Source organism: Ambystoma mexicanum, chromosome 14 (genome assembly GCF_040938575.1).
Source record: "Ambystoma mexicanum isolate Mex_15411 chromosome 14, UKY_AmexF1_1, whole genome shotgun sequence".
In the NCBI taxonomy this organism is placed as follows: domain Eukaryota; kingdom Metazoa; phylum Chordata; class Amphibia; order Caudata; family Ambystomatidae; genus Ambystoma; species Ambystoma mexicanum.
The window spans coordinates 632,401,264-632,419,783 of record NC_090940.1 but is presented as its reverse complement, the minus strand read 5'-3'; the positions used below and the strand labels follow the sequence as shown (position 1 = coordinate 632,419,783).

Below are 18,520 nucleotides of genomic sequence, written 5' to 3'. Positions count from 1 at the left end.
CAGGGTTCAATACTCGTAGGTGTCACGTAGATGAGTGGGATTCATGCCTCGGAATTTAGATATTACATAAAAGTTTGTTGGGGGTAATTACAATATTGGTCGCAAATTTTACCAACATTGCCCATAACCATTCCCCATGATCCTAGGACTTTCCTGATGCAACTAACATGGATGATGAATGGAATGATTTTTGAGGGCCCTGGCCGGATTTTGTGCCCTCGGAAATGACAAAGGCTTCTCCTTAAGTGTCCTTCAGCATAGGGTTGGGATCCGGAGTTTGGCTTGGAATGTAGTGTATGATGCCTTTTAGTTCAACCAATAGATTTCAAGTCATGTTGCGTTTCATGGACCCGGGTCTCGAATGTGTGCCTGCTCCGTTTTGAGCAGAGAGATATTTTGCCCAGTGGCAAAACAAGGAGATGGCAATGGGATTTTAAAAAGTGTGGATAGCACACTTGAAATCTTTCTAAAGAGTAGATGAGAGGAATGGGGAAGAGGCAACTAGAAATTTGTTAATAAAGGCCATGATTGACTGAGTGCCAGTGAAAGCTGGATTTGAGGCCTCGCAATCGCAGCTACTTCCATGCATTGCTCGTAGTCTTCCCACAATATTCCTTGCTTTGAAGAGTCATCTAAACATCTAGAGGGTCAAAATTACAGCGCTTCTTAAACCTATGGACCTTTGCAAGATTACTTACACCCTTTGTCCATCTAAAAAGATATACTTCTTTTGGACAACATTCTCTGGCAGAAATTAACTGACAATCTCTTTGGGCCTGGAACATTGTTTGAGCCTGTATGGTGACTTTAGTTCAAAAATATTATATCAAATAAAGCGACGGAAGAATCTGCATCGCCATCCAAAAACAGTTTTCCCTTTTTCCTATTAAGCATGTTCTCACTAAATATGGGGGTTAGCAGCTGCTCGTGCCCACCTTTTGCAAAACTCCCACCATCTGTTATTCCCTTCAATTGGCCCCATTACGCACATATACAGCCGCCTCCCCAAATTACCTCGAATTGTAAATGTATAAATTGGCACGTTTTGTAAATTTACAAAATGATGGATTTTTTTTTGGGATAAAATCTATTCCGATTTAATTATGTGGGTTTAGCAAGATTACAAATGAGATCTATTTTTGCTTTGCAACTGTGTTTTTTTTAAAAAAAAATTTCTAACTGACTTGTGTTTATGGGCCGGACAAATTGCACAGATGCAGTGAGACATGCGAAAGCAAGCTCACCACATGATTATCCACCTTACTGCCATTTTGATGAGGTTTTCCTGAATGGAGCAGAGCACAGAGCTGGACACCTGTCATATATGATCTATCGAGATCCTTTCTTAGATAGTGTCATCACTTGTTTTTAAATACATATCAAATCATATTTTGTTTCACTATGAAAACCATACAGTACCAGGCTCAGGAAGCCATGCAGCAGTCTGTTCCGATATGTCTCGATGTCGAAATTTGGAGTGTATTCCAGTGAAACAGTGGCTCCTAGGGTTCAAATGGAGAAGGAAAACTGTGAGCGATACATGAAAAAACGAAAGTCGCAACACAATGAAGTTCAACAAGAAAATGGAAGCTCGTTAACGGGTAGCAATCGGGTTCCAGTGTTGAAGAGTGCCGCCTTAAAAGGTCTTGGCCGGTCCAAGCCCTTGGCAGACCTGAATTTGAAGCATGCAAAACAAAAAACTTTCTCCATGTCCCAGCTACACACAGTACTGTAAGCCACAATGATGAGTTCCACCTCCAAACACGGTGAGGGGTTGAGTTGCCGCATAACAAGAAACAGAAAATGGCTTTGGACAAAGCAAGGGCAGGGGTTGAATAGTGGAGACACATCAGTGCTGCACCTTCAGCCTGAATCCTTCCACCTCACTTAAATTCCTTTTATTGTAGGGCAGTGAGGATGGTGGGTGTAAGTGGTGGTGTACGGCCATAGCAGGTGTCTCAACAATGCCACTGAGGTAAAATCTCTGCCTCGTTTCAGTAGCTACATAATGTGACCCCAAAATGCAAGCCAAATCCATTCAGAGTAAGAATTTGGCAGGCTCTGGCACATGTATAGCGGCATAGCTTCCGCTGCTTCATTGCGCCTCCAACTTTGTTCCCTTTGATTGGGCCTTCACAGCAAAAGAAAAGATCTGGGTATAAATATTTAGACATTTCTCTAATTTTGTAGCTCTTATATATTGAGTTTTGAGCACAGGTTTTTTTCCAAGTCTTATTAAACCCACCATAACTATCTTAGTGTTTTGAAAACAGGGCTCAATGCTCCAACCACAAGGTTGTCAGGACTATACTGCTCTCGATAATCCCTAATAAGGGTAAAGCAAAGTATGTAGTTGTCCTGACAGTTTTATAAAATGTCTGTCTTGGGTTGATTAAGCTATGTATAAAGTAGCACTGCCCTTTAAGACCAAGACAATTTCCCAGAGAAAAAGATTTGCATTTGTGCTAATTTGCATATCCACAATGCTTTGCCGATGTGGTTCAGAACTGGAGGTGAACTTCCAGCGATGGCTAGTAGGTGGCGTTGTGGAATGTGTGACTAGGATCAAATGGACTATTCTACGAGCACAGTAAAGAAATGCAGAGTCGGATTCACTTCCTCAAACCTTTTTATGTCTTGTGAATTGTTCCCAGAGCACACAGCGCGTCCTGGTTAGTGCCCCGTGCGTCAGCTCCGTGGATACCCAGCAAGCGCTGAGGCTAGTAACTTCATTTGTGTATTGGAATAAAGACCACTACTCATTTCACAAAGTAAGACACCAAACAGCACATTGGCAAAAATAATAAATGTGACTTGCCGCATATCTCACAGCAGTGTCCAATCGGCTTGAGCGGATCCTTACACGTCACGCCGGGGCATTTATTTTCTGAATGCTGCTTCAAGGCAGAGCAAATATTCTGAAGCTCCTTTAACATACATACAAGGTATCTGTGAGCAGTCACAAAAATCATTTATACAAAAGAGAACCGTTACAGAAATTATTGTACTTTCAATTTAACATGTTCAATGAAATTGACACCCATTTCTCTCTATGTCAAGGCTTTGTCGCAGCATTTTGTGCTTTCTTTCTAGCCTCTTATCTACGTAAAGGCTTTGTCGAATCGGTTTGTGCTTTCTTTCTAGCCTCTAGCTACGTCAAGGCTTTGTTGCAGCGGTTTATCCTTTGTTTCTAGCCTCTTATCTACGTCACAGTGGTTTGTGCTTTCTTTCTAGCCTCTTATCTACGTCAAGGCTTTGTCGCAGCAGTTTGTGCTTTCTTTCTAGCCTCTTATCTACCTCAAGGCATTGTCACAGCGGTTTCTCCTTTGTTTCTAGCCTCGTATCTACGTTGCAGCGGTTTGTGCTTTATTTCTAGCCTTTTATCTACACCGAGGCTTTGTCGCAGCGGTGTGTGCTTTGTTTCTAGCGTCTTATCTATTTGGTCCATACAAAGCTATGGACGCGTTCTTCACTTTCTTCACCTCCAGTCCCCTCCTTCCCAACGATTGCAATGCCTGGTCCAAATATGATATTTTGCTTGATCAATCTTTGATAACACAGGTCTCTTTGGACTCCCCAACTGGCACAAATGATCATTAAATGGCCATCTTCCTCCCCCATTTCACATCACAGTAGCACCCCGACTCTTCTCCCACTCTGACATAATCATGCTGGCATCCATTCATACGATGCTGTCTCACATCATCGTCTAAATTCTCTCTCTTCACCATTGTGTTTTCTGCTACAAAAGCTATACTTTTCCAGCGTTGACCTCGGTGACATACTCACATGCTTATAATACTTCCTCTTCATCAGTCTAGAAATCCTCTATGTTCGTCATGGATATATAGTGACCAACCTAACGTAAGTCTCCCCGTCTCAACAACTTTGTCTCCTCCCGATCAATGGTTTCCACTGCAGAGGAGCCAACACTACCACACTTTATTTTCTACGTATATGGACATACAGCGTTCCACATAGAATTCCTTGTTCATTGATCCACCGAGTTGGGTCCAAAGGTCTCACCACACTCAACTGGTGCCTAGGTGCTCCTCCACCCAATACCTTCCCAAAACATGTCTAAAAAATGCAGAGTGTGGGAATGGCAATTGCTCCCCACCGGATACCACCTCCGAGGAAGACGCAAAGTAGATTGGGGGAAAGAGAGATACTTTACGTTAGGTTAGTTACGGTGCCATATGGTAGGAAAGAAGAGAGGACCAAGTAATACAGGGGTTTATAAAAATACAAGAAGTCCATTTCATGACAAGTGGTGGCATGTATTCTGGCTTCACCTGTCCTTGAACGATCGGACACTGTTCATCGTAGCCTTCGACAAGCACTCCATGATTCTCTCAATTATTCTGACCCTTCGAACTGTGCCCTTTCGTCAGTCTCTGTGCTGGCACGAGCAGTACATTCTAGGTTACAACAGAAATATTTTCAGAGTGCAAGGAATTAGTGTCCTTACCCTGGTGTTGCCACACAAGCATCCCGTTCTGTCCGTACATCTTGCGTTAGTGACTTTGATGGAGCCAGACCCGTGGAACTGCATCTTCCCTGTCTTCGTTTTCATATAATTTTCAAAGTCTTCCTGCCTGTCAAACCTCTAGAAGGAAATAGAAACACACAATGTGTCACGTGCAGTGTTTAAGATGGTGTGAGTCTGCAGAAGACTACGGTGCCCCTCTTGCAGCTGAACGGCTCTGCTTGTGGAGGGCCTAGCGTGCTTCTGCATCTGTGGTCACCTATGAAAGGTATCATACCCCACCAGTAAAATGTAAACATGGTCCACTCATGATTTCATTGGCTCATGTGAGTGACCAAAACCCTTCTCAGTTATTCTGGTGCTAGGAGCAACACCATGATTGGGTAGGGTGTATGCAGGATTAATTTGCTTTTTCAATTTCCACCTTCAATCCATGCCCACACAAGTACATGTGCCCCTTTTACTGGCTCTTAAACCCCAACCAGACAGATCCGCATTGGCCCTTCAAGGAGCAAATTGGACCCCATGTTCATGAGTGCGCGGCGGCTGACGCGGCATCGTCCCTTGCACCGGGCTGTTCAGGAAAACACTTTATTTTATTGTATTTCTTATTTGACTCTTTGTCCCCACACTGGCCCTAAGCACAGGGTCTTGTGGCACCTTATAAGGGGCAATGGTTCAGAATGTGTTCGGTGAAATAGAAGTTACTACATTTTTCACAACAGGATAGGAAGATGAGAATGGACCTCTCTACATCCAGCTTTCTCTCCCGAAATACCTCCCAGCCAGAATCTTTTGGTCTTCTGGCTCCAACTCTCTGCAATCAGAGAGTGGAAGGTAGATCCCTCTCCTCGGCTGGTGCCTCCCACTGGAACAGCCTCCCTCCCCCTTCAGATTTGAGCCGGATCTTCTTAAGTTCCGGAACCTTCTCAAGATCTTCCTTTTCTCCTCTTCCTTCCCTCTCCCATGCTAAACTCTCCACCTGCCGTTGCGACTGGTGCCGGGTGACTTCAGAGTTTGGGACCGGGACCTGACCACCCCCCACCAGTCCCTCCCAGCATCCGTTGCCACCACTTGCCTTTGGGCTTCAAGGACTATCCCAACCCGGTCCTCCTGTCCACTGTACTCTGCCTCCCCTCCGCCCTCTTTTCCCTCTGGCACTTGCCCGCACCTCACCCGTGGGAGTACCCCACTCTTGCACTTCGCCTTCTTCCCCCCCACCCCTTTGCACTTATCACCTTGTCATGCACTTGCACGGTAGGATTGTCACAAGTCCAATATGACCGCTTCCTTGTTCTCTGTTGTATTCTTATGATTCCCATGTCCCCCCCTCCCCTCCGCCCAATCCTGTCTTGTGGCACATGGAAAAACCTGTGTATAGGCACTTTTGTCCAATAAATAAAATTAAAACAAACTATACAGAAAATCCTGGTAACTGCCAGGGGGAGAAGGATATCCCCCCATCATTCACAAACTACATAAAACCCCCCAGAAGGAAGGAGCCCCCCTTCTGGATTTAGAGCAACAACAGTTGGATAATTTTTCTTATGAAGTGAAAGGGACGGAAGAAGGTTTTGGACACAGGATAGTGGACTATTTGTTTTTGACTGACATTCTGACGCCATCTTAGTTTGGTATGAGGCAGGGAAACCAATTATAGGGACAGGTAGGGTTCCTCCTTATTTTCTGTTAAATAAACATTTATGCCAACAAGCATGCTGCCTTTGTGCCCTGTGTCTGCTTCTGCACCCTGCAACTGCCATCAAAAAACGGGGTTAGCCCTCATGAAACTCACCAGTGTAGGCTGCCATTACAAACAGGGTTCTCCCTCATGAGACTAATCAGTGCAGGCCGCCACCACAAACCTGGTTCTCCCTCATGAGACTCATTGGTGTGGGCCTACATCACAAGCATGGGACCCTGCATGAGAGTCACCAGTGCGGGCCAACATCACAAACATTGGTCCCCCTCAAGAGGCACATTGGTGCGCACCACCATCATAAACGTGTTTCCCCTCACGAGAATCATTGGTGAGGCCCGCCATTGTAAACATGGCTCCTCCTCATGAGACTCATCAGTACGGGCAGTCATCACAAACATGGTTCTCCCTCATGAAACGCATTGGTGTGCGCTGCCATCAACACGGTTTGGTCTCATGAGACTAATCATTGTGAGCATACATCACAAACATGGGTCCCCCCATGAGAGTCACCAGTGCAGACCGCCATCACAAACATTGGTGCGCCTCAAGAGACGCATTGGCGCATGCCGCCATCACAAACATGGTTCCTCCTCATGACACCACTCAGTGTGGGCCGCCATCACAAACATGGTTGCCCCCTCATGAGATGCATTGGTGCATGCTGCCATCACAAACATGGTGCCCACCTCATGAGAGTCATCAGTGCAGGCCGCCATCTAGTCTGTAACTTAGTCACCAAGCCATCTGGAGGATGCATTGGTTCCAACCCAAATGGTCATTCCTGCCCGAACATCTGGGTCAAAACCTCTCCTACACAACACCACAAACAACTGCGGACATTGTTCGGTCTAACGGGGCATTAGTGAAATGCAGCCTGGGTCTCGAGGCACAGCAAGCTCACAAACTGAGATGGGCACACCTGTGCCACCTACAAAGACTTTGCAACTCTGAAATTAAGGCCAAAACATACAGAGGGCTGCCGGTTGCCTGGCATGGACCTACACTGTGGCCCTCAGCTATGGTGAGGCCCCCAATTTTGGAGATTTGGACCTGGCTGGTTTGTGTCACAGACTTTGGGTTGCCTGGAAGACCACAGGAAGGCTGAACTGGCCCTAAATTGTGCAACAATAATTCCTGTAAGGAAAAACCAAAAATCCTAAGACTCATGGTTGGAGTGTCTTTTGCATAAGATGGGGAAGAATCGAGGACTATTGCTTGCCCTCAGTGTAATGTGCCCGATCCAACTGGCTTGGTGGAGGGCTACCACGTTTCCAAGTCTGGACCATCGTCTGTGAAGGCTACTGGGTTTTCAATTTTGAGTCATTCTCAGTTGAGAGAACAGAAATATATTTGGGTCTCATTACTAGTATGGTGGTGCTGGAAAAAAGTGGGGATAATTCCATTACTGCCACTTTTCCTGCTCCGCCATACTACCAGTTTGGCGGAGCAGGAGATTTACCTCCAACATCATGCTGGAGCTAAATCCTCCCACTTTCCGCTGAAAAATCTGCAAAATTGGTGGAATTACTGTCGCAATAATTCTGCCAAAATCCCCAATGGAGTCCTATAGACTCCAAATTAACGGGGACTAATGCCACCGCCGCCACCACCACTTGTAATCCGATGGTAAATCCGCCAGACCAAGAAGCGGTAACGGTTATTCCTTTGTGCCGTATTCCGGCAGTAAATCCGTCAGAATACCGCCCAACTCATAATGAGGCCCATGACTTCTTACATGGGTTACAAACAATCCCTTGTGTAGGGTCAGTAGAACGACAGGCAAGTGCCAAAGTCACTTCACAGTTGTGCCCTGTTACTCTTGCCGTTGCTTATAAAGAAAGAGGCTGGAACATGTCTGGGTTTGTATTTGTTCCCCAACAAAGGGAAAGTGACCTGGCATGTAGGGCTGTATTCCTCTCTTTGGGGGCAAGTTCAAAACGCATTTGTACCTGGCTGGTAACCTTCTGGCAAGTAGATCTAAAAATGTGGGAATGGAATTCAACCTAGAGGAATTCACAATCCTTAAAAAACATTGACCAAAACCTTTCCATTTGCAACTTTTGGCTTTACTAAATAAGCCTCTCTAAGTTGGAAGGACATGAGAAGAGCTCACTGTGCCTAGTGTGCCATGTTGCACGTTCCTAATGGAACCCAAAGAGGCTTAAACCTGTTGGTTTGCTTGAGGTTACCTAGCAAAAGGACAAGACATAGCAGTTTGAGATGGTTAGCTCTGTTTGGAGGTGGCAGTAAGACTGATTTGCATACGGCTGAACTGCTTTTCTAAGAGCCCGGGTTTGCTAACTGGTTACGGAATGGAATGCTCCTCTGAGAATATTCCTGAGGTGAAGCATGTTCATTGGAAATGGTGCTCATCGGCTCATTGATGCTGACAGGGTAGCAGCCAATGTTTGGTGGAAAGTTAGTTTTTCTTGGCTTTTGTCCTGAGTGGGTAACCCTGGATATTCAAACAACCCCGGAATATTGGTTTTGGTAAAATATACTGTGTCAAGCTTCTCTGCCTGTTTCTTAATACTGTCTTGTTTTTCTAGAAGCGTCCAGGCCATTTCACATGTAAGTGGACAATCTACACTTCACAAAAGAAAATCTTTTCATATTGAATCATTTGGAGCATGTCCTTTGTAAATGATAATTTCTCTCAATTAGCCATGTTTCCTCCGTCTTTCTACCTTGGCTCCAGTCGGTCTCGTTAGACCCTCTGTGCAGCCAGTGTCATTTCCATGGAGCGCGGAGTGGATGTGGCAGCCTAGCATTAATGAAATGCCCCTCTTCCCAAAACCTTAAGGTCTTGCAACTTTTGTTAACCTTTTTAAGTTCTATGTAGCATGTTAAAGATTTAATACTGTGATATTTATTATAATTAAGTGTTTTACGCTGGCGAAGGAGTGGAGGTGGAAGCCAGCATGGCTATCTCCTCTCTGATACAGCCAAAATGGCTGCTTCCTATTCCTCTCTAGACGAGCTGCCTGCTTCTTCCCCTCTGCATTAGACAAAATGGCTGATTTCATTTCCGCTCCAGACAAGATGGCTGCTACCCCTTCTGCTTCAGTCAAGAGGGCTGCTTCCACCATTGCTAGGACAGCATTGGTCATAGCAAAAGTAGTAACAGTAATCTTCGCTGAAGCAGCGGTGGAAGCGGCCATTTTGGGGACTAAAGAATTGGAAGCAGTCATTCTAAACTGGAACAGTAGTGGATGCACCCATCCTGGCTGGAGCAAAGATGGAATCTGCCAGGCTTGCTGGAGCAGCGGTAGATAAAGCCATCTTGACTGGAGCAGGGATAGGACCTCAACAGTGACCTTCCTGACTGCAAGATGATAACATGTCCTCATTCAATAAGACTACATTTTAACTCATACCAGAGGCACAGACGATTGTCAGGGCTCATAGGTACACTGATTACACTTACTTTCACTGTCCTTTACCCTAATTCTTGTGTGAAATGCCTCACTTTTAAGATAAAGTGTAATGATACAGCGTCAAGCACCTAGTAGGGGGGGCAGGCTTAGCTGGAAACAGCACCCCCCAGCCCACAAAAGCTTAGGGCCATTACCACCCCCTACCCGGTGCTTAATCACTATTAGCACACCCCGGGTGCTTAATCACTGTTGGAACCCTTGGGAGTGCTCATATATGTGGGGATCCAAAAAAAAGGCAACATGAGTTTCTCTAGAATTAGACTTTTCATAGATTTGCATGCATGAATATACCCAGTCATCACACTCGGAATCCACACGTATATAAGAAAAAAATCTGTTGCAACACATTGCACCCAAATCACATAGAGGCATCACATTTGTAGGCTATCCATGTCATTTGGTCCTTTTTGCCTTAGCCAATGAGATGGAGAGAGCCTTGGCTCCAACCAGAGCAGCCATTTTCAGGTTCAGAATCCTCAGGCGTGTGACTGTCTCTGTATTATGTACTGTGCAGCCTCACAGGGGAGCGCATGTGAATCTATGACATATACCATTTCTGGAGAACTCCCGTTACAGGTAAGTATCTAATTCTTCTCCAGCATTGGATCTTTTATAAATTCACAAGCCATCTGAATAGATTACCAGGCATTACCAACAATCACCCTCAAAACACCAAATACTGAGCTTTGGTTGCAAACTCTCAGATCGAACATCATATTTGCATGAGACTACTCTTAATGTGGCAGAAGTTCTTGACCAACTGCGGATTCCAATCTGACAGTTAATCTATGCAAAGGTGTGCAATGGCCACTGTGTGTGCGCTCTGCAAATATCCTTAAGAGCTACACCAGCGTGAAAGGCCGCCGCTGCTGCCCTGCCTCGGGTCGAGTGCGCGGTAACTGAGCTGGCTATCGTGCGACCCTGAAGTTCATGGCAATGAAGGATACATCTAACCAGCCAACAGCCCCGGCCTTGCTTTGAAGCAGCACAGGCCTCATGAAGGTTAGGGGGTGTTGGATGTAGAACTTCAGCACCCGTTTCACATCCTGTGACTGCAGTGTACATTCGGCACCGCGCAGTGATCAGCTAAGAAATTCGGCTAGCGAAATGTACACATTTAGAGTCATTTCTGAAATGACCTTGGGGAGAAACGTGGGATGTGGTCTCAGAACCACCTTTTCCTTCCAGAAGACAGCATAGGGCAGAATGACGCATAGTGCGTTCTGCTCTATGATAGGTCTGGAGGAAGTGATGGCCAGGAGGAAGCCTACCTTCCAGGAGAGAGATGCTATGTTGCACTTGTGAATTGGTTCGTAAGGGTTTTTTCAATAAGGATGTTAGCACCTTGTTGACTTCCCGAAGAGGGTACTGGGCTTCAGACCAGTGGAAATGTTCGGATAAGACCGTTTAGGAACATTTCTATCTTTGGATCACTGAAGAAGGATGGCATTTGCTGACTGTCCGCATCAAAAGTGATTTCAGATAGGTTCACTTTGATAGAGGTCTGTGAGAGTCCCATCTTAGCCAGGTGTAGCAGATAGGACTGTTATGGTTATAGTGTCTCGATCGAGGTCTTTCCTGGCGCACCAATGGAAACATCATTTCCATTTTTGCGGCATATGTCCTGTGCGTGAACGGGGCTCTGGCCATCTGTGGATGCGTATTTCTGGTGCTCAGGAGCGATGCTGTGAGCTCACGAGAGCCTGGGTTTTGGTGTCGTGTCTGGCCGTCTTGCTGCATCAGCAGCACTGGTTGCACTCTGATTCACATGGGTTCTGTCATCTTCAGTAAGGTGGAGTAACAGATCTGCCTGGCTGACACCAGAGTCATGAGGATCATTCTATAAGGTTGTTTTTGTAGCCGTCTGAGTAAACCGGGTGTGAGTGGAAACGGTGGGAAGGCATAGAGAAACCTACCGCTCCACATACTGCAAAAGTGTTCCCCAGGTTCCCAAAACCTGCTAGCGAAATGCCAAACTTTGCATTGATCCTCATGGAGAACAAGTCCATGAGTGGAGTCACCCATGCCGTGATCACCTTCAGTACATCTGCAACCTCCAGTTCCCATTCGTGAGACACTGTCGACTCCCTGCTGAGACAGTTGGACACAATGTTGTCCTTCCGTGGCAGGTGCTCTGCTTTGATGTAAATATTTTCCTTTGGAGTCCCCTCCCATAGCAGTTGGGCTTTTGCTACCAATGCAGCAGATCTGTTGTGTCCCATCCCGGGTATAAGGACTCCCATCCTGTGAAGGACCTCCCTATACCAGTTTCCCCAGAAGCCATGACCATGGTAAAGTCATCTAACATCCAACCCTACATTGCTACTGTTTGTTGCTGTAAAGTCTCTCATATTTCACCTTCAAGATCTGCTTTGACTGAGACGAGTAAGAGCCACAGTAACATGCAGAGTAGCCACAAACTGTATTACCAAGAGACTGTCATGAAGTGGCCCAAGGAGGCATGAGGATTGCATCAAGAATACTAAAGAAAGACATTGACATTACGCTGGGGCGTGCCCAGCTATATAACAAAGACTGAGGAATGACTAAGGTTGTAGGGAAGCAGGAACAGCCACGAGGAAAGTCAGCGTCTATCCGCGGCAGCCCGCAAGTTTGAAACTCGTGGCATCCAAAGTCCCGAAAGACAGTCGGTCCTTGGGCAAGAAGCAGAGAGGAGCTACGCGAGCCGGTGGGAGACTCACTCGCTATTGAAGCGAGAAGAATCTGGTTGTGGCATGACATCCGAGAGGTGGACTGCATGGTCCATTAAGAATGCTGAGATCACCATGGAAACGGCTGAGCCGAGCCACAGCGACCGAAGAGAAGCAGCAGAACACGCTGGGGAAGCGTGCACAAGCAACATTGACCTCAGACCCCACAATCCACAGTCAAGGTAAAGGTGACAGGAGTTGTTGGCAAGCTGGATCCAGGGAGGTACAGGATTCAAGAGTCAAGCATTCCTTGGGAGTGAACTCCCTTGTCACAGTAGTGATACCCAGAGAACCAAGAGTCAAGTCTTCTCCGGGAGTACTCTCCCTGGTCATAACAGTGACACCCAATGAACCAAGAGTAAAGGAAGTCATGGGAGGAATGTCCCTTATTACAATATTAATCTACAAAGCAGCCAAAGTACAGAGTGCATTACAGTGGCGACAACAAAGCTAGTACAAACCGAGAGTGCCTTGGGAGTGAACTCCATAGTCACAGTGGTGAACCTAATAAACCTGGAAAACATCTATTAATTCAAGAACTGTCTGCGAGCAAACTCCCCAACGATCAAGATCAGATACAGTGGCCAGGAAGCCTTGACAGTAGAAGAGGTATAAGAAGAAGAATTGATCAAATCCTGCGATTGTTAATCAAGAACCCCTGGGAGGAAGTCAAGAGACTTTTAAAAACTTGAACAAAAGACTGAAATGGAACAGCCTTCAAGGTTCCTCCAGACAGACCAGGAAAAGGAACTCATTCTCCTGGTCAAATCAGGCCCTATTGCAAAAGACTCCTGTTAACCCAGCCTAAGACTGAATTCTTACACCTGGAGAAGGGAGTCATTCAGCTGGTTTCCTTGTCAGGAGCTTATTGAATCCTTTTGTTTGTTTATTAGTGGCAGGGATTGAGTAGTTGGTTTGGACAGAAGACAATGCTTTGTTTTTTTGACATACAGCCTGATGACAAGCTCCCTAACTATTATTTGTGTAGGTAGGGTAACCTTATAGAAATAGGGAAAAAAAGATTATTTTTCCTTTTGCTGATAATAAAAGTCTATAGCCAAAATACTATCCCGTTGTCTGTCGCCTCGCTCCAACTCACCACATCTGCTTCATCCACCAACGTAAGGTGAGTTGAAGGCAATCCTCCCATGACGCAGTCTCTTGGGTCCGTTAGGCGTCCAACTCCTCCAGTATTGGGCACATTCTCGACCTGCAGTCGGGATCCGAAGGACCGATTAGAACTCCCATACTGAGCAGATGTCTATGGACAGGAATCGATTGGCATGGTCTGTCAGAGGTGGTGAGCGGTAGTGAGACTGACACTCCAAGCATGCCAACAGCCGAAGAGATTCTTACCACTCTACCAACAGTGGAAAACTTGTTTCCTTTTTTAGAAGAATATCAATGATACAGACTGGCATGAACATACCCGGTCTTCAAAGCACTACTACCCAAAACAAACAACAATACTTCAACACCTGGAAACCAAAGAGGAGAGGAGCAAGGGGGAAGGGCAGTTCCAAACGACACAGACAGACCAGGGGTCTCAACAAGCTCTAAAAACAAATAAACAAAGAAAATATAGTAATGAACCTAACAGGACTAAACCTCTCCCCCCATCTAGTCAAGGCTCTCAATAAAGGTCTCTCCTTTAGCCCATCAAGCAAAATGGACTACTTTCAAACAAATGTTGCCCTTTTCAAATTTTGTAGGAAACTCAAGTTGAAAAAGCTCTATTCCACCAAAATTGGCAAAACTAAAAAAAACGCACTTTTGCCTTCAAATATAACAACCACATTGGCAGAACATACCATCACACTGTTGAGTCTACAAGATGATACTGAAGACAAATCCATAGAAACTTTAGCATCGGAACTGAATCTAGACCTTGGGCTGGCACTTGAAACCAAACTAAAATCCAAATCAACATTTAATCCCAACCTTCCAATGACAACTTCAATAGATATTTTCCAAAAACTTGTCATCAATGACCTTAGACATTACCTGAATGAGCACCACAAACAGGATAAAAAGACCAGATATAACTTGACACCCCTGGAAATGAAAGCTATAAAGGAACTGAAAAAAAAACAGGATATTGTCCTTAAACCTGCAGATAAGGGAGGTAAAATTGTTCTACTCACTGCCAACTACTACATCTTAATGGCAAACATTCACCTTCATGATACAGAAGGTTATGAAGAAATACAGGAAAACCCAATACCAGCACTCACAGCAGAATGGAAACTGAAACAACCATTGGCATGAACAAGGACTATTGACGGATGATGAAAGGGACTACATGACACCTGATTACCCCATCACAGCAACAGCATACTTTATACCGAAAATTCAAAAGCCCTTTTCGGATCTGCCACCAACAAGACCAATCATTAATGTTATAGGCTCTCTTACAGAGCCTATCTCAGAATTCATCGACAAACACCTTCAACCCCTGGCAGCCAGTCTATCCTCCTATATACAAGACACCAAACACATAATTCAACAACTTACATCAGTACACTGGGAAGCCAATTTCAAACTGGTTACTCTAGACGTCTCCTCGCTGTATAATGATAATGATGTATTATTTATATAGCGCCTTCATCCAAAGCGCTATACCAGCATACTACATAACAAGGGTATCGAGACCACTCAAAATTTTTTGAAAACTCGCTCAATTTCCTACTACCTACAGAACGCCATGATCTTAGAGATGCTCAACTTTGTACTAAATAACAACATCTTTTTATTTGACTCCAAGAGCTACAAACAGAAACAAGGAACAGCGATGGGGGCCAAATTCGCTCCAGCATATGCCAATCTCTACATTGGCCATTACGAGTTACAGCATGCATGGCAACATCCGGCCTTCACGCATAACAACAACATAATATTTTGGGGACGATATATCGACGACATCCTGTTGATTTGGAATGGCACATCAAAACAACTAAGGGAATACCACCAGTACCTCAACAACAACTCCCACAACCTCAAGCTTACCATACAAGAAAGTACAGAGAGGATCCAATTTCTAGACCTTGAAATATATATTGCAAACAACATTATACAGACCACACTTTATGTAAAACCAGCGGCAGGCAACAGTACGCTCTATGCAACAAGCAACCACTCTCATCATACCATAACAAGCATCCCCTACGGGAAATTCCTTAGAATTAAAAAGGAACTGTACAACCACTGAGGAATCTGAAAAACATGTGACCCAAGCAAACTCGAGCCTCAATAAAGCATACCAGAAAACACTACTACGATCTAGAAATGAGTTACTACAAAACAAGCCCTTTATCAAAACAACAAAGGATCAAGACATAAGATTCATCACAACATTTAACTCTGAAGCATCTATTGTTCGTAAAAGTCTACTAGAACACTGGCCAATCCTTACATGAGATGAAAACCTCAGACCACCTCTGCCAGATCACCCCAACATCACGTATCGCAGAGCATGCCATTTCAAAAATATACTATGTCCCTCTCACTTTCAGTCCAAAAAAGACTCAAAAGGACTGCCACAACTCTGGAATATGCCTAAACTGACAGGCAACTACAAATGTGGATCCTGCTCAGTATGCAATCATTCAGTCAACGCAAAAACCACAATAATGCTACCTAATGGACAAGAACACCACATCCAAGACTTTATTAATTGTAACTCAACCTTTGTGGTTTATGCAATAATATGCACATGCCTGAAAATATATATAGGAAGCACAATCAGACATTTGAGAACATGAATATCTGAACATCTAAGATCTTTGAGAAATAAAGACATGAGATACCCACTTGCAAATCATTTTTTTCAAAATCATGCTACGGATGACATAAAGGCTATCTCCTTTTTTCGGATAGATAAATATCTAAACCGGCAAGAGGTGGCAATCGTGAAAAGAAACTGCACCAAAGCGAAGCCAAATGGATATGTCTGACAGATTTCTGCCATGCCGGCCTAAACTCTGACAATGAACTATCCCACTTTATTTGAACTGAGTCCAGAAGCAGTATCATTTAAACTATGTGTATTCTTGTTCTACAATTCCCTATTGAATATTGGATTTACCTATGCATACAATGTCCTCAATGTTCCGTTTATGTATATTTATGTTACACAATTGTGCATATGTATATCATGTTTCAAAAAGTTTTACCTATGCAAGCTTATGTCACATTAACATGCCTTTACATCAAGGTCACTGACCCAGTGACTATGTCTACCCAAATATCACACAGTGCTGTGTTGTACCAACACACACAAACATTGTACCAGTTCTTTACCAGCAATATTCCCTGTTATAAATCTCCACTTTTCTTAATTATAAAGTGTCTCAGGGAACTTACAATGTCAAAAAATCTCTAACTCTGAACTTCCTTAAATTAGGCAGATACACGCACCAGCAATGAAACCACACTTGTTTCAAACCCAAAATGGCAGCGGGCGCGTTAATGTCATCGCACAGTGCTGCGTGCGTGATGATGTCATCGCGCTATGCCGCGAATACGTGCCGCCGACGTGCAGCAATCAAACCAACTTACACAAGCGGCTAGGACACACCAGCAGGGGTGTTGCTAGGTCTGGAAAAGACCCGGGGCTATGCTGATGTCGGAACTGTTGGGACTGGGGGCTAGCTAGTCTTTTGGCTGTAGCTCCTGAGATTCTATCCGGGGCTACAACCAAAAGACCAGGGGCTATAGCCCCCTTAGCCCCCCCATAGCAACGCCTCTGCACACCTGCCATACTCACAGCCAGGTTATCAGGCCAGCTTTGAACCAACAATATGGACTAGATTCATGCATACAAACTCAGGTAAGACCACACACTGTGGACCCTCCCCTAAACCCTAGGATCAAGTTAACTCCAATCTAGTCACAAACTGCAGAAAACACAACTGTATTATACTTAACAATTTCCTGATACCTGTTTACAATCTTGTATCCTCAGACCTCTCTACTAGGACTATTATCATGAACCAAGTCAATATATACAAGAATACACCAATGTATTGCATCTGACCTACAGCCAATATTTCAATGAAACAAGGTCCTCCTTGACCCTATAGAACTCACCATTCTTGGAATACATCAGAATAGTAAGTACTGCTAACAATACCTTGAGACACCTAATGTGACTCCAATTGCCTCTTCCCTCCTCCCCACCCCCGAACCTTTTTGCTTTTCCTCTTTACCCATATTCAAATTGAATTGCCACTAAAACTCAGTACTTACACAGTATAATTACTTTACAGCTATCGTTATTCCTTCCAAAAATACCCTCCTGAGGAACCAGACCGCCCAATCTGGAGAAACACGTGTCGAGGGCTACAACAAGCGAGGGCTACAACAAGAGGGCTTCAACAAACAATTGAAATTACCTACAACAATAATATATGTGAAGCAACATATGTTGTAGATATATTTAAATAAACCTTCTCCAACAACAAATTGGAGCGACAACACTTAGAAAAGGGAACCTACCACAGAACAAACTTCTACTAACAAGCTACTGTTTCCCATTTTTTGAAATCTTTGGACAAGCTGACAACACTGCTCTTTGTAAAACTTGTGAAATGAACAAGGAATTTACTTGCATTTTTTGAAGTTATCTATTTTGCTTTACAATTTGTGCAAATACAAATTTCAAACACAAGTGGCTTCAATCTGATTTGACTTTTTTCCTTTTTTCAAAATTAAGGGCGCGGGGCACGAAAAGGTGTTTCTTTTGTTATGATCTGTCAGAGGTAAAATACTGTTGAGTGGCGGTGTAAAGGGATTGATTGATTATTACGCATCCAAAATTGGTCGTTGGAGAATTGGTTGCAATTCCTTTTGTGCATTTTGCCGCATATATATGTGGGGGGGTTTAGGGATATCATTAATGTAAAGGGGCTAAGGGGAGTTTACAGGGGGGTCTCCCCTACATATATATGCAGCAAAATGTACCTGTCAAAGAAAAAAAGTGACCAATTCTCTAACAACCAATTGGATTTGATATAATCAACCCAAATCGGTGTGAATAGAGGCACCAGCATATTGATGTCATCTGCTAAGTACTGGACCATTCCTTGTGGCCGAAGTGTGGCCTTTCCTATGTTTTTAGAGAATCCCAGAGTGGCGAGAGAGAGACCGTCTTCTGAAGATTGGGGAGTGCTTGTTGTTTGGA

At 44.4% G+C, this 18,520-nt stretch overlaps 1 protein-coding gene across 1 annotated transcript in view; it reads right to left on the bottom strand.

Moving 5' to 3' along the window:
* AMN (amnion associated transmembrane protein) overlaps window positions 1-18,520 on the bottom strand; it is a 94,936-nt gene that overhangs the window by 31,979 nt on the left and 44,437 nt on the right. The window contains exons 6-8 of the mRNA XM_069638109.1: window positions 4,472-4,609; window positions 2,819-2,927; window positions 1,420-1,502 (exon numbers count right to left, since the gene is read on the bottom strand). Of these exons, the coding sequence (XP_069494210.1) occupies window positions 1,420-1,502; window positions 2,819-2,927; window positions 4,472-4,609 (330 nt within the window). The remainder of the gene's footprint in view (window positions 1-1,419; window positions 1,503-2,818; window positions 2,928-4,471; window positions 4,610-18,520) is intronic.